Raw genomic sequence first — 14,108 nt, 5'->3', positions numbered from 1 at the left:
CATCAACTGATATATCTGTCAACATGTAGAATTTAGTTTAATGAAGAAGTGTTTTAATTTGTTTTTGAGAGAAGTCTCTCTAGGATTTATTTCAGAAGATAAATGAAACTCAATGTAAAAATTTTTTCATACCAAATTTTATTATCAAAATGTTTTATTGTAACACCATACAAAAAGTCAGAAGCAATCTTTCTCACACTGTCATAAGGAAATCAAATAACATAACTCAAGAACAAGAAGAAAATGAGCACATTTGGCAGCATTTAGATTTTACAATAACATTTCAATGCATTTTTATGATGACCAATTGCACATGAAATGTATAAGTACAAACTTACTGGTTTTACATGCAAATAACTTGGTTCACTGAGCACTCCTGTACATAGTACTTCAGTCTCAGATACAACATGAGTATTTACTTAAACTCTAGTCATGCGACACAAGACATGACAGCCACTAAATCAAGTTTTCTTTCTTGATTATTACAACATGCAGGCATATGTTGGCTTATCTACTGTAGATAATAACCTTGTGTTAATAAAAAATAGCCCGTGCCAGCTAATAAGTAGTTTCTATAAATAAAATTAAATTACAATAATGGGCGAAAATTCATAATCTCTGAAAAATTGTTAAGCGTAGTAATAAGAATATTTTTTTATAATGTATTATTTTTCTGATCAAAAAAAAAATTATTCTTAAAGCATTTGCTTCTGAATTACTAAAAATAAGTTCAAATTTTATAATGAAAAGCACAATTTTTGCAAGAATAACTTTAAGTATTAATTGCTCATAATTAAAAAAAAAAAAATGAACTAAAATAGCTTGTAGCAATAAATAATATAAATTCTTTACTAAAGAACTGAGACTTGACTAATTTGAAAAAAAAAAAAAAGGGGGGGGGGGGGGCTGCTTCATAGTGCAGGTTAAATAAAGTTTGCTTGTTTCAATGGCTAAGGACTAGAAGATTGTGTGGCCAGCACAATCACTTGAGTTCTGATGTTATAGGTAAGGGTTGTTGGGTTTAGGCTGAGCTAATATTTTACAATAATGTTATCAAGAATAAATTTTTATGACCAGTAGTTAAATATAAAGCCTTTTAAAATATAAATGCTCTTCCTTAGAGCCAACCAGTGTATAGCCCTTTCTTCATTAAAAGAAAAACTGCAACTTAAAATTAAAGGCACAGAGAAAATATTGGCAATGACAGACTGTCTAAAACACAGTATATTTAAAGTGACATAAGTGAGACCACAGTAAATACATTTTGTATTGGGCTTATCACACAAGTTATTTCAGTTAAACAATCACTAACTTATGATGCTGGCTTAGAAGTCTTCATCAGAATCATCCATGTGGGCTCGTCGACGGTCAAACTAATAAAAAAAATATATTTGTAATAAGTTAATTAAAATCAGTTGCTTCCTATGCAAAAATCTGGAGAGTAAAAGTAAAACATGAGCAAAACAAAGAAAGGAAGACTAAACGGGACAAAATGGTCTATAAGACTGAAGTATGTACTGTGTATATCAGTTTTTATTATCTAAGGCAAAGTTCAAAAATGAAAATGCATGTAACTGTTGGTTCTGGAGAAGACTATTGTTGAAAATAATTAAGTCTTTCAGAGGGACTGAGTTGGTTTTTAAAGGGTGTATTCTTATGACTTAGTTGAGGTAAAAGTGTAATGTAAGGAGAAACTGTGGCTGACTTTGGGATTAGGCTGCATTTAATGATCACAGATCCAAATAGTATTGGATAATGTGCTTTGAGACTTTACAGAGGAGGAGAGGTAAGAACACAGTCCAAATCCAGCTGTCTACTCACTTACCCCAATCAACGTGAGAGCTGGGGATGACCATCCTAAAATTCAGAGTAAAAATAAGGTTTTGACCCTAATTTGACTCTCATACCTTTGCCTCTTTTCCAAGTGCTCTATCACTTGACCATCAGGTCTCATTGCATTTTTAAGTAGATAGTTACCATTATTTATATCTCAGGCAATAAAAATCCTTTCATTTGTCTAACATGTAAGAGTCTTTAATTAAAAATTATAAACTATTTCCAGATAATGCAACCTCTTGTGAAGTGAGTCTTACCTTGTTTCTGCCCCTAGTTCTAAGATAAATAGAAAGTCAACTAACCTTCACAGTTGTCTTTTTTTGTGTTGATGAGCTCACTTGTTCTAAGAGATCCTTGAGTTGAGCCTCAGACAACTGTGGAAGTACAAAGCATACACATCAGTTTAGTGGCACAAAGGATTAGAAGAGATTATGTGAGACGGATGATAAGATGGTAAAGGCTGGTGAACATTTAGAAATATGAAAATAGATTGAAAAAGTGCTAGTCACAAGCAACACCTGTCGGAAATGAAAATCCTTTGACCATTATGGGAAGTGTGGAAGAGTGTGGCTGCCCTCGGTTTCTAGAGAAGCAATGAAAATCAGGGGTGGGGGGATGGTAATGGTAATGGAATTGCCAATATATAACACAGTGGCTATTTATGTAATGCTTAGGGGCATTTTAACCATCAATATGGTATGGGACTTCCAGTCATTTGATCCTTTATAAGATCATTTGTAAACATTACTGTCCTATTACAAGAGACAAGAACAAAAAAGGTTCAATTTAGAAACTGAGCCTAGTTTTACATGACTTTAAATATATATATATATATGACATATATTAATGTATCAAAACATTAATTATTATCTCTATTAGCCAGCTTTTAAGCCAGTTCATATTTTTTTTTAAATTGTTTTAGGCCTGGATTTATGTGCATAAAGTAAAGTTTATTTTATTTTTTAATGCAATTTTGTCCTCCAATATTAAAAATATATACATGGTAATGGTTCTCTCAAGTTTATAATCCTATTCAATTTTTAAAAAATATGCCTATTACTTTCATGAATTAGTTCATTTTCTTGCATTTAAAAGGTTTTATAATTAACATGCTTTGGATAAGAAATTTAATTGTATATAAAGTTCTGAAAATTTCTGATACACATTGTTATACCTTTTGTCCTTGCAGTTGGCCAGTCCTTGCCATCTGAATAATGAGGTTTTCAACCATGCGTGCTTTTTCTGGTTTTGCAATAGCAATAGTATTTACTGAAGAAAAAAAAAAGTAATTTAAACAACAAAGGCTGAAAAAAAAGCTACCATTTAAAAAAACGTCTTAACAAGATTTGTTCTTCAAACTTTAACTAAAAATGATATGCTCTAGCCAGACAAATAAAATAGCTATAACTTCCTCTATTTTACCATGCTATTTTTTCAGATAATATTGTTTCTATAATTAATTCACATACTATTTAGCTTCTTTTCTATGCCCTATTACAAACAAAAAAATGACTAAAAAAACACTTATTAAAAAACCTTAAAGCACATTTTTACTTTACTACGATTACCATTCAATCAATTTAATCTTGGGATAAAATGACAAAAAGAATATTATATATGAATACGATTTTAGAATATTAAACATATTTTTAATGAAATTTAATGGTCCTGTTCTTTTTTTGTTTTTAAGAAAGCAGCTAAGCTTACTCAGCTAAAAAAGGAAAATATTGAGGAGAAGAAATGAATAGCTTCATTGGACTAAATCCTACAAATATGTTAAATTACATTCACTATACTCTTATTGAAGAAGAAATCTAGAGCTAAGGGAAGCATGGTGGAGAGGCTAAGTACGCTTGAACTTGGCTTGGCTACCTATGAAGGGGACTCGAGGTTTGACACCCAACACAAGCAGAGTTGTGTTCACCTTCTCCCAGATACCCCCTCCCCTCCACAAATGAGATAGGACCATAGCGCTCTGATCATGCTATAAGCATGAAAGAAGCGCTATATAAAAGCTATAATTATTATTATTATTAAGGAAACAAGTTAAAAACGTACATGGCAATGATTTATTTTGTGCTAACTACCGAAAATTGAAAATGAGATGAACTAAAAAATGTTAAGATTTCAACTATGAATACCAACATCTGGCTCTAGCACTCTGATCCAAAACTTGACCAAGTATGACATTCTTCATCTCATTCTCTCTTGCTTGTTGTTCAGCTTGTGCTTTAGCTCCATCACCATGCCCCTTAGGAGACAAATCAAACCATTTTTACTGTCAGGAATAAGCTAATAGAGATTTCAAGTTAACAGAAGTTTTTTTTGTTACTATCTAAAAAAAGAATTGCCGATATAACACAGTGGCTAAAAAAGTAAAGTTTACTTTATTTTTTAATGCAATTTTGTCCTCCAATATTAAAAATATATACACACCAACAAGCTGTTTATCAGTTATAAATGATGCCAATTTTTCAAAATGGCTAAGAGGACAAATTAGAATTGTCAAAACAATCTATGTCAATATGTGTTGTTTTATAGCCATCTGTTGCATAATTCTATTGTTATTTTTACAAATAAATAGATTTCATTTTGATAAATCATAAATATTTGAAAACAAATTTTACATTGCACTTGCTTTAAAAATATAAATATATATTTTGTTTTTTACACAAATTGATTTGTTTAGACCAAGACTAGACTTCAAGTATTACAATATAACTTCATTTTCTTTTAATCCTTCAAGTGCTCAGCTATTTTACAGAGAGTGCATTGAAAAGTGGGATTCAAAGTCTTGTGTTTACAAACATTGGATACCCACTTGCTTATTTTTCTTTTAGAAGCTCAACTATGCATTGTAGCCTATTAAACCATGACATTTTTGAAAAGCTAATTGAATAAGGAATTTTAATTAAGTCCAGACAATTAACATATATTAATAAAAAATTATTTTAAAAAATAATACAAACCATTTTTTAAAAAAGCACAATAAAAATTTAATCCGTGAGCATCACAACTAATAAAACTTGAAAAAAAAAACACATTTAGAAAATTTTAAGAAAAAAAAAATATATATACACACATATATACAAGAGTTGTAAAAGTAGAAAGAATGATTATTTACAACTGTCTGTGATATTTAGCAAAACACTCTGGTGACAGTCCAACTTTGCATCCAGTGCACTCCCACCCAGTTCTGACATGAGTTGGATGACCAGCAAACACACTGTAGTTTTTTCCCCACTGGCAGTTTGATAAGATCATGTCCATCAAGTGGATGACCTGCTACTGTCTGGGTTAGTGGTGTTGGAACTATTCTTGCAGCCTCCATCTCTACTCTAGTGCGTTTTCGACGTATCACTTTTTGGGGTACAAAGTTTGATGTCATGCTCTCTAGTGCAGACACGATCAAATTGTACCTTGAGAGCTTTGGTCTGTCTGATGTGTTGCTATGGTAGATTATGTAGCTATTTAGAATAGCTCTTCCAAATAGGGAAAAAAAAACTTTATTTGTCCATTTCGAGCTTCGGCGCTCAGCCATATACATGTCAAGTTTTTCGTCGCCTAAGCCAACACCACCCATGGCCTGGTTATAAGCATGAATCACAGCAGGTCTTGTTACAGGTTTTTTCCTGCTGTTTACTGTATCAATGAGACCAGCTTTACTAGCAGTAGATAGCAAGATTGGCTTTCTGCTATTATTCTGGTAAGCCAAGCAAAGCAGATTTCTGGCTGCGATGAGCTCCTTGTTTTTTCATTTAGTTTTAACACAAACATCTGGTAGCCCTTTTCTGTTAGATCTAACAGTTCCTGTAGCTGTAGTATTTTCAGTGAAAAGTTCTTCCAATAATTCTATGGAGGTAAAAAAATTTTCTATTCTTAAGTGGTGTCCTCTGTTTAACAGATCTGCTGCAGTCATAAGCCTAATAATAAGCTCATGTGTATAAGACCTGCCATTGCCGATTCTTCTTCCTTGACTGCCCTCTATATTTCAAACTGGCAAAGATAGCCATTAGCACTGTCTGATAAACACCACATCTTAATGCCGAATCTGGCATGCCTCTTGTTAGGCATAAACTGGCGGATATGAGGGTTTTTTCCTTTAAACCCAATCATACTTTCGTCAATGCTGACATTTTGAGTGGAGTGGTAAAAGTATTTGAATTTAGCATTGAAATGCTTTATAAGTTCTTGGACCTTGAAAAGCTTAAAACCATTATCATTTTTATCTGGTAACAGCATCTTGTCAGCAAAATGAAGAAATTTTAGAATCCCATGTTCATTGTCACACCTAAAAATGCCATAAACTCTTCCTTTGTGATAGGTGTCCAATTGTGGACACGAGATCTAGGCGTGGTTTCCAGATTTTCGTGGTTATCTTCGATGAATTGCCTGGCGTATTTATTGGTTTCATTGACAACCAAATTTACAATGTCATCTGTCAAAAAAAAGTTGACATAGTCCACAGGCTTTGCATCTGGAGCTGGTGCATGTTTTGGGCCTGGGTGGGCTGTAAATAAAACTGGCCTGGGACCACAATCATGATCATCAACAGGTCTCCATTCTTTAGCAGAGGGTGTAAAAGATTCTGCTTCATCTGATTCTGAAGAGAAAGAAAAAAAATTATAAGATATAGATCTAGACTAATTATACTTATATTATTATATTAGATTGACTAAGGACCTAGATAGATCTAATATTAGTAATATCACTAATATTTTAAATTAAAGCTGACTAATTTTCAAATATTGATCTAATCTAATAATGTAAACAAACACTTTGAGGTGCCACGCCTCTTTTAGTTACTTTTTGTCACCCCAAATTAAAATAATCTATGGATAAAAACATTTGTTAAAAAAAAAAGATTGCTACACGTGAAGGATCATTGCCAATATTAAGATCTAGATCTAATTATCTGTATAATTTGCACTTACCAGATAAATCTTCATCTAAATCAGAATCCATAAATTCCACGTCAGTTAGGTTGTCTTTATTCAGATTTGGAAAATCAACTTCACTGTCACTACTCATTTTTGATTGATTAAAAACGGCTCTAGAGAAAGAAATTAACTGGGCGTCCTTTGCAAATTCAAAGTCGGAAGTGAAGGAAGTAAACGGATATGTACGGTTCTGCAACTAATTACCGAGAAAATACATAAGAAAAGACCGTATATAAATGAAGCCACGATTTCTGTTTACATCATAACTTTCTAACTATTAAACATACAGTCATAATTTAAACACCATTGGAAAGTTCTTTCAAAGTATTTTAATGATGTACTAATGAAAAATTGTTTTTTCAAAGATTAATTTTTTATTTCACCTCCCTAGTGTGATTTATTTGACATTATTAAACTTAAAAAGTAGATACGTGAAAATCCGTAAGACCGGAAGTAAAAAAAATGGCGTCAAATTTTGAGTTCTGTTTTTCTTACTTTCTGTTCATAGGCACTTGATTGAAATCGATTATGATTTTAAATCCATTGAAATCGTTGCTAAAATGGGTGAATATGGATACATTTGATATTGAGGAACATTTTTTTCATGTGGACTTTAAGATACCATGCTCACTTTAATTGTTATCGATTATAATGTTGATGCATAAATTTGCACTGCTCCCTATGGGATTCTTAATTTTCTAATTTTTTTGAAAACTAAACTATTTTAAGAATAAAATCTTGCATAGGCTAGTAGATATAGAATTATGTATAGGTCTAAATAGATTTTAAAGAGTTTTTTTTGATCGCTTCTATTTTTAAAAAATTTTTAAGCGCATTTGAAAAAAATTGTTTCAGGTGATTTTGATCCCACTTTTTAAATATTTTGTTAATTTCTCCCATCACAATGCCGCCATTTCGTCCACACCCCTCAGACATTTCTTGTAGCTCTAGACCCGACAATTTGTTTATTTTATCAATTTTTATGTTCTAAACAAGTGAAGTTAATAATTATAAATGAAATCAGATTTGTGAGCTAGAAATTTACTTATAATACTAGATTTAATTTCTTATTTAATAAGTAGATCTATCGTCTATGAAACTCAATTCCAACTTTTTAACTTTTTGAGCGGGGTGTGAGTCTCGCCGGCTGAGCCAGCCAGACACTCTCATCTTCACTGTTCCATGTCAAGCAATGTCAGGTCAAAACGCCACAAAAAAATCATGGTAATTCTGCAGGATTTTAAGGGGCAGCCATCTTTGTTACTATTTTGTTATTGTTTATGTTCCAAAGAAATCCCAAGATAGTGTCTTAAAAAATACCAAGAATTAACATTACTTCTGTATTTTCAAAATCAAAGCAATGCTATTTTTTCTTTTAATTTTGACTTGGTGTCAATACAATGTAATACGTTTCTTATTGTTATGTCTTCTTTTTAATTGTTAAATATTGTCTATATCTATTCTGAATTATTCTGATACAGAGAATCTAAATTTAACTAGGCCTACAATAAATATCAGTACAGTTTATTACCAAAAATTAATTGAACTTTATTGCCTTTAAGAACCTTGTCATATTAATATAGTAATTAGTCTAGTTCTAGCAGTAAGATTATGAGTCTAATTAATAGACTTATTAGGCCTAGATGATACTGGTAAAGCTAGATCTAGCATATTTTTTAGCTTCAAAAATAAAAACAAACAAAAACCCAAATCGGAGAGAAAACCCAAGATACAAGATTACAGTCTAAACAATAACAAAGATGGCTGCCCCTTGAACTCCTGCAGAATTACCAAAATCATAACTTTCTAACTGTTTAACTTACATTCATAATTTATACACCATTGGAAAGTTCTTTCAAAGTATTTTAATAATGTACTAACGAAAAATTGTTTTTTATTTCACATCCCTATAAATATAAAAAGTACTGCTACATTACTTTGGAGCCCTGAGTTGTAAAGTTCTTTAAGAGTATTAAGTTGGCGGTGTCTGTGTCCTTATTTAGGCTTATCTTTTATTAACCTAGTCAAGTAAATAACTATTTTTATTATTTTAGCTTTTATCACTGAAAAAAAGTGTATGGCTACTACCGTGGAGACACTGGAGATAATGCTATCAAGGGGTTATTTTACATAATATAGATTTGAATATTATAAAGCTGAGGAAGTTTCCAGATCTAGATTATATGGTAATCATGAAGATGAGCGTCAAAAATTATTGATTCATCGAAAATTCAAAATTTAAAAAAAAAAATACAATTAATAAATATAAATAGTCTTTATAAAAGATTTATTTGTAAAAAAAGAGAACTTTTATATTTATATGACATGAACAAAAAGCATTAGCGACGTCAAGGTTGCTCGGCACGCTGCCATTTTGTTTACAATGATGTCACAGAGGTGTTGCCAACTTAGTATTCTGAGATTTTCTTTTTGTTACACTTGCTTAAACCGGTGCTGCACGCTTGTTTGTAGGCATAAATTATATAATTAACTATATAAACTTTCCTTTTTCTAACAATTATATTAATAAAGTTGCAATAACACAAGTATATGCTGAACTTGTTTTTTGTGTGTGTGTGTGTTGATTTGCTTTTTTTTTTTGTTAAGTCTATATAGCCTAGATCTAAATATAAGATGAATATTATGTTTTGTTCTGTTGTATTTGAGTCACTGGTAAAATAGTAATCATGTGGCAGTTTCTAATATTTAGGTGATTTTGGCCAATATAGAGCGTGAAAGGATTGTGACCCGCTTCTATTGAACCACGGATAAAAGAATCGGCAATGCTATAAGCCATTTAAGAAGAAAGTCAAGCTGTAGTAGCCGTGTAAAAAAAAAAAAAAAACGTAGAAGGAAATCCAAGTCTAGTAACTAAGTAGACTACTAGTCGGTCGACCTGAAAGTTGTTAGAAGTTTTTAGAAAAGTAGCGATGTAAAGAAAAGTGATTAGGTCACAGTAGAAGTCACGTGAGAAGCAATTATAAAAGTCTGTATGAAGTAATTGACTAGTTTTATGTGTTGAAATTGATGTGCTCGTCTTTAATAGTAGTTAACTATCTGAGCAACAAGCTGCTAAGAACATGTAGATTTCATTTCACATCAAGACATATTTCATTGTATATTTCATAAACAAGTTATTTTGGGTGTTCATGTGCGCCCGCAGGATTTTTTGAAGGGGGATGCAAGTTGCCACCTATGGCTCAAAGTCGTAGCTTCAATTTTTTTCCCCCGAGCATATTAAAGAAAAGAACTGGTGTCCCCTCGCCTAACCTAACCATGGTCAGTTTAGTTTTTGATTATGTAATTAATGTGACTGCTGGTGTGCTTTTGAGCAGCCACTTATGCTAAGATGGACAGACTGCAACATACAACACGGAAACTGGTTCAAGAACAGATGAATAATTGATTACAATTAAAACACACATCAGAACCACACGAGAAGCAGGCACTGATTACACATAAAGCAGTTTGTCTGGTTTCACTTATAGTAGGCCTAACTATTTTAAAATGCACCAAACATGTTGTTTTGTTTGTTCGTAAAATGTTTTACATGTTTCGGATGTTCCTTCAGAGTTGAAGATAATTACTTCCTAGTCCAAACCTCCCGCAGGACGACGGGGGATGGGAGCGTTCAGGGTTTAAACTGTGGACCATTGATAAATCTGAACGACAATCCAGCACTCAAACCGCACGACCAGGCAGCCATCCAATTCAAAGATCTTCTCAAATTGACAGCTGACTAGAATTTTTCCTCCAAGACAAAAAGAAAATAATATTTTATCATATTCTAGGCCTTTATAATGATATAATGATAGCTATAATGATAGCTATAATTATGTGCAAATGAAAAAAAAAAATCGTCAGGACTACGTGCTACAGAATTTTGAATTGCAAGCCCATAATAAAGCGTGCATGGTCGGACATGAAGTACATGCAGATTAGCTTATTCCAGTTTATTAAAATTATATAGCTTATCCTCATAAACTTTATTTCAGGGAAATCACTATATGCTAAGTTGCTTCGTATCAGAAGTTAATTGATTTGAAGCTGTAAAAAACATGACAACTCTCTTGAGCGCTTAAAGATTGCACGATATTAACTATCAAACAATTTAAAGCCCAGACACCAGAACATAACATCTGGCATAGGTTTCTGTCACATACTCGTTTGAGATTCAATGTGACATGAAGTGAGTTAATAGTCATTTGACTATCTCGTGCCTTATTTACGAAGAAATTATTGGTCTGTAACTGACCACGGGGTGAAAACCTCTGTTACCTTTTGGACTCCTGAGAGTAAGGAGATGTATGTATGTATTGTGTAAGAGATGCGAGATGTAATATAAATGGGTTCTAAGTTCTAAGTGATGTATTTCCATGGCTGGAGTTGCCAAGTTTTTATGCACTGTTTTATTATGATTATTTAACATTTTGTCTGTTGAGACGATGCTTGCTTCTAAATATATGTGTTGTGGTCAAATTACTCAGTGAACATAGTGGCACTATGCACCAACAAAATTGATCAGGATAAAGTAATTTAATGTTTGCACAAAGAACATTCTAACAAGGCCAGAAGAGGCCCTAATGCTACACAAATAAACATTCGCGTTATCAACATATGCCAAAGATATGACAGTTTCGAAACAGCTTATGGACCTGATGTAATCAGAAGAAAAAGGGAACATTATTGAACCCCAACCCCCCTGGATACGCCTATGCCCAGTAGCGGCCTTAGAGGGTGGCAAGTGGGACAACCTCCCCAGGCCCCGCGATTGGAGATTCCCTTAACACTGTCAGCTTCGAAAACCAGAACAGTTCTCACATATACTCAATATCTTTGGGAATCTTTCCAGGCATCTTATAATACCAAATACTATTTCTATGTAAGCTCTTATTATGACATAAACTTCAGCAGCACGAGGTTTCTGTACATCCCGTTAAGTGTGTGACTTTGTGGTTGGATTTAGCTCTGAGAATGTCAAATGGTAGCACAACGAATAACGTGATGCAAGAAAAATTAGAAAAGTAAAAAAAATTCTAGCGGTTGTACAGTACCTTTAAGAAAACAACACCGCATATAATGGGAGAACAGAGAAACAAACGAACAACGGTGATAGCCGAAGTCGACCCAACCATGCAAGTACATCTTCGAAGAATTAAGAACGCCGAGGCTCACGGCCATTACATCGGGCATAGGATTCAAAACGAGCATATGAACATTATGGCATCAGAAGTAAAAGGGAACATTATTGATAAAATCAAACTTGCAAATATTTTCCCGTCATTCTTGACTACACCCCTGATGTTAGCCACAAAGAGCTGATGTCCCTTATATTGAGTTTTTTGGACGTATCCTAGTGTTGACAACTTAACAGGAAAGGGTTCTTGCTGCGCTGTTGAACGTTGGTCAGGACATCGCCGATTGTCGTGTCCAGGGATACAAATACAATGGTGTAAACTTGAAGGGAAAGCACCAAGGAGTCCAAGCATACATTATTCGCATCAACAATCGACCTTTTGCGCTCTTATTGCGGCGGCCATAATCTTAACATTCAGAGTGTTTAGCAGAAATATTATTATGTAGTTTGTTGATTGTTCATGAACAAATGTCTTAATCATTAGTTACGTTGATTAAACTTTAAGGCAAAATCTTTCATAAAGTACATTATGTAATGTAGTCAAACAGCCAATAGTACAGTACATACGTAAGGTACTATGTTTTATAGCTAAAATAAGACCTACAGCATTAGAGGCGGACGAGACATTAGCGTGATGTGATGTGGAATGGATATATAGCCTACACTTACGGCTTAAGGCCCCGCATATGACACTCGCCCAGGGCCCCGCGCACTGCTAAGGCCGCCTCTGCCCATTGCCTCCAGAGTGTCGAAGTCCGACAGCCATCAACAAATACAAGGCATGACTATTACAGTAGGCCTACACACGCAAGTATGTTTTTTCCATAAATTGTGAGAAGTCACCTTCCAGGAGCTTCTTGTAAACCAGAAGACCACAGAAAATCTGTTATAAGTTATAAAATGGTTTCGTTTTAATAATTTACACCTAGGATTAGAGTGGGTTCTATGACAGTGCGTGGCTCACTGCAGTCGCATAGGTTGCAGTGACCTAAGGCAGGCTCTGAAAAATATCGGCGTATGCTACTCACTGTATAATAATAAGCTTTTTTTAACATAAATTAATTACCCTTTTTAACATCGTTTACTTTCAAAATACACCACCAATAAAATACAGCAAGAGAAATAAATAAATAGAAATCGCTATATGGCAAGCGTGAGAGACATAAAACGCTTGGGCTTGTGAAAGCTACATATAAAGAGGCTCGAGGTTCTCAACATCGGACTCAATCAGAGTTGTGCTTACTGAGCAACTAAAAGCATTACTGAAAACATTTTCCCTGGATACCCCCCCCCCCCCAACCCCCTAGTGATCCTGAAAACAGATTGGACCATAGACTCTAGTGCTCTGAGCATGCTAAGCATGAAAAATGCTGTTTATGAAAATAAAAACTATTTAAATTAATATGGAATCTGGTCTAGCAATTCATAAAAGCTATTTAAAAAAAATCTCAATCCAGATCTTGTACAGACGCAGGTTACTTCACAAAAAAAAAGTATTTACTCAGAGATTTTAATTTATATTCATAATTCAGTCACAATGAAAAGTAACATCTATTTAGCACACACACAAAAATTGATTGCAATAAACCTTTAAAAAAAAGAACTATTTTATTGTGGTCTAAATTATTTTGTCTAACATTAATACATCTGTACGTTAATGGGTGTTTCTCATTTCTAGTTGGCAGCACTTAATCAACTTTAATGATACCAAAATTATTTTGATAAACAAATCTGGATTTGTTTTTGGCCAGGAAGAGACAACAAGGAATGTCGCGATAAATAATTTTTGACGCTCACATTCATGATTAACGATTATATTTTTTCAAGTACTTTTTGTTTTAATAAGTATTGATACCTGCTGACTTTGCAGCTCTGCCATACGCCTAGCTCGAATAGCTTCTAGATCGTCGTCAGCCATTTTGAGAGAATGCTTTTTATTGATATGTTTTTTATTTTTTTTTACAATAGTCTCCCCTGTTTCTAGCTAAAAAGTTTCTATTCTCATTTACAGATTACAAAACAATCATTATTGCCGTAATTTCACCACATGCGTTTTACTCTGAATGATCTAGATCTAGTTTGAATGTGAATGCATGGGCGTAGCCAGGATTTTTTCCTCCCCCCACCCCCACCCCCATCCGCGAATTTTTTTTTTATATGTATATATGTGTGTACATAATCTTTATTACATTCTG

At 33.4% G+C, this 14,108-nt stretch overlaps 1 protein-coding gene across 1 annotated transcript; it reads right to left on the bottom strand.

Annotated features, from left to right (window-relative positions):
• Positions 1-115: 115 nt before the first annotated feature.
• LOC129927420 (programmed cell death protein 5-like) lies at positions 116-13,881 on the bottom strand. Its single transcript, XM_056036471.1, has 5 exons — positions 13,769-13,881; positions 3,982-4,087; positions 3,011-3,105; positions 2,139-2,210; positions 116-1,373 (listed from the first exon to the last, which is right to left on the bottom strand). The coding sequence occupies exons 1-5, from the start codon at positions 13,829-13,831 to the stop codon at positions 1,326-1,328; spliced, it is 384 nt and encodes a 127-aa protein (XP_055892446.1). The 5' UTR covers positions 13,832-13,881; the 3' UTR covers positions 116-1,325.
• Positions 13,882-14,108: the final 227 nt, after the last annotated feature.

Source organism: Biomphalaria glabrata, chromosome 7 (assembly GCF_947242115.1).
Source record: "Biomphalaria glabrata chromosome 7, xgBioGlab47.1, whole genome shotgun sequence".
In the NCBI taxonomy this organism is placed as follows: domain Eukaryota; kingdom Metazoa; phylum Mollusca; class Gastropoda; family Planorbidae; genus Biomphalaria; species Biomphalaria glabrata.
The sequence above is the reverse complement of the archived record's forward strand: the minus strand, read 5'-3'. Positions and strand labels throughout refer to the sequence as shown.

Coding starts and splice junctions, on each gene's coding strand:
- LOC129927420 (XM_056036471.1), bottom strand. CDS start 13,831: ATGGCTGACGACGATCTAGAAGCTATTCGAGCTAGGCGTATGGCAGAG. Junction 4,088..13,768: donor CAGAGCTGCAAAGTCAGCAG/GTATCAATACTT, acceptor TTGTCTCCTAAG/GGGCATGGTGATGGAGCTAA. Junction 1,374..2,138: donor AAAAAAAGACAACTGTGAAG/GTTAGTTGACTT, acceptor TTTTTTTATTAG/TTTGACCGTCGACGAGCCCA.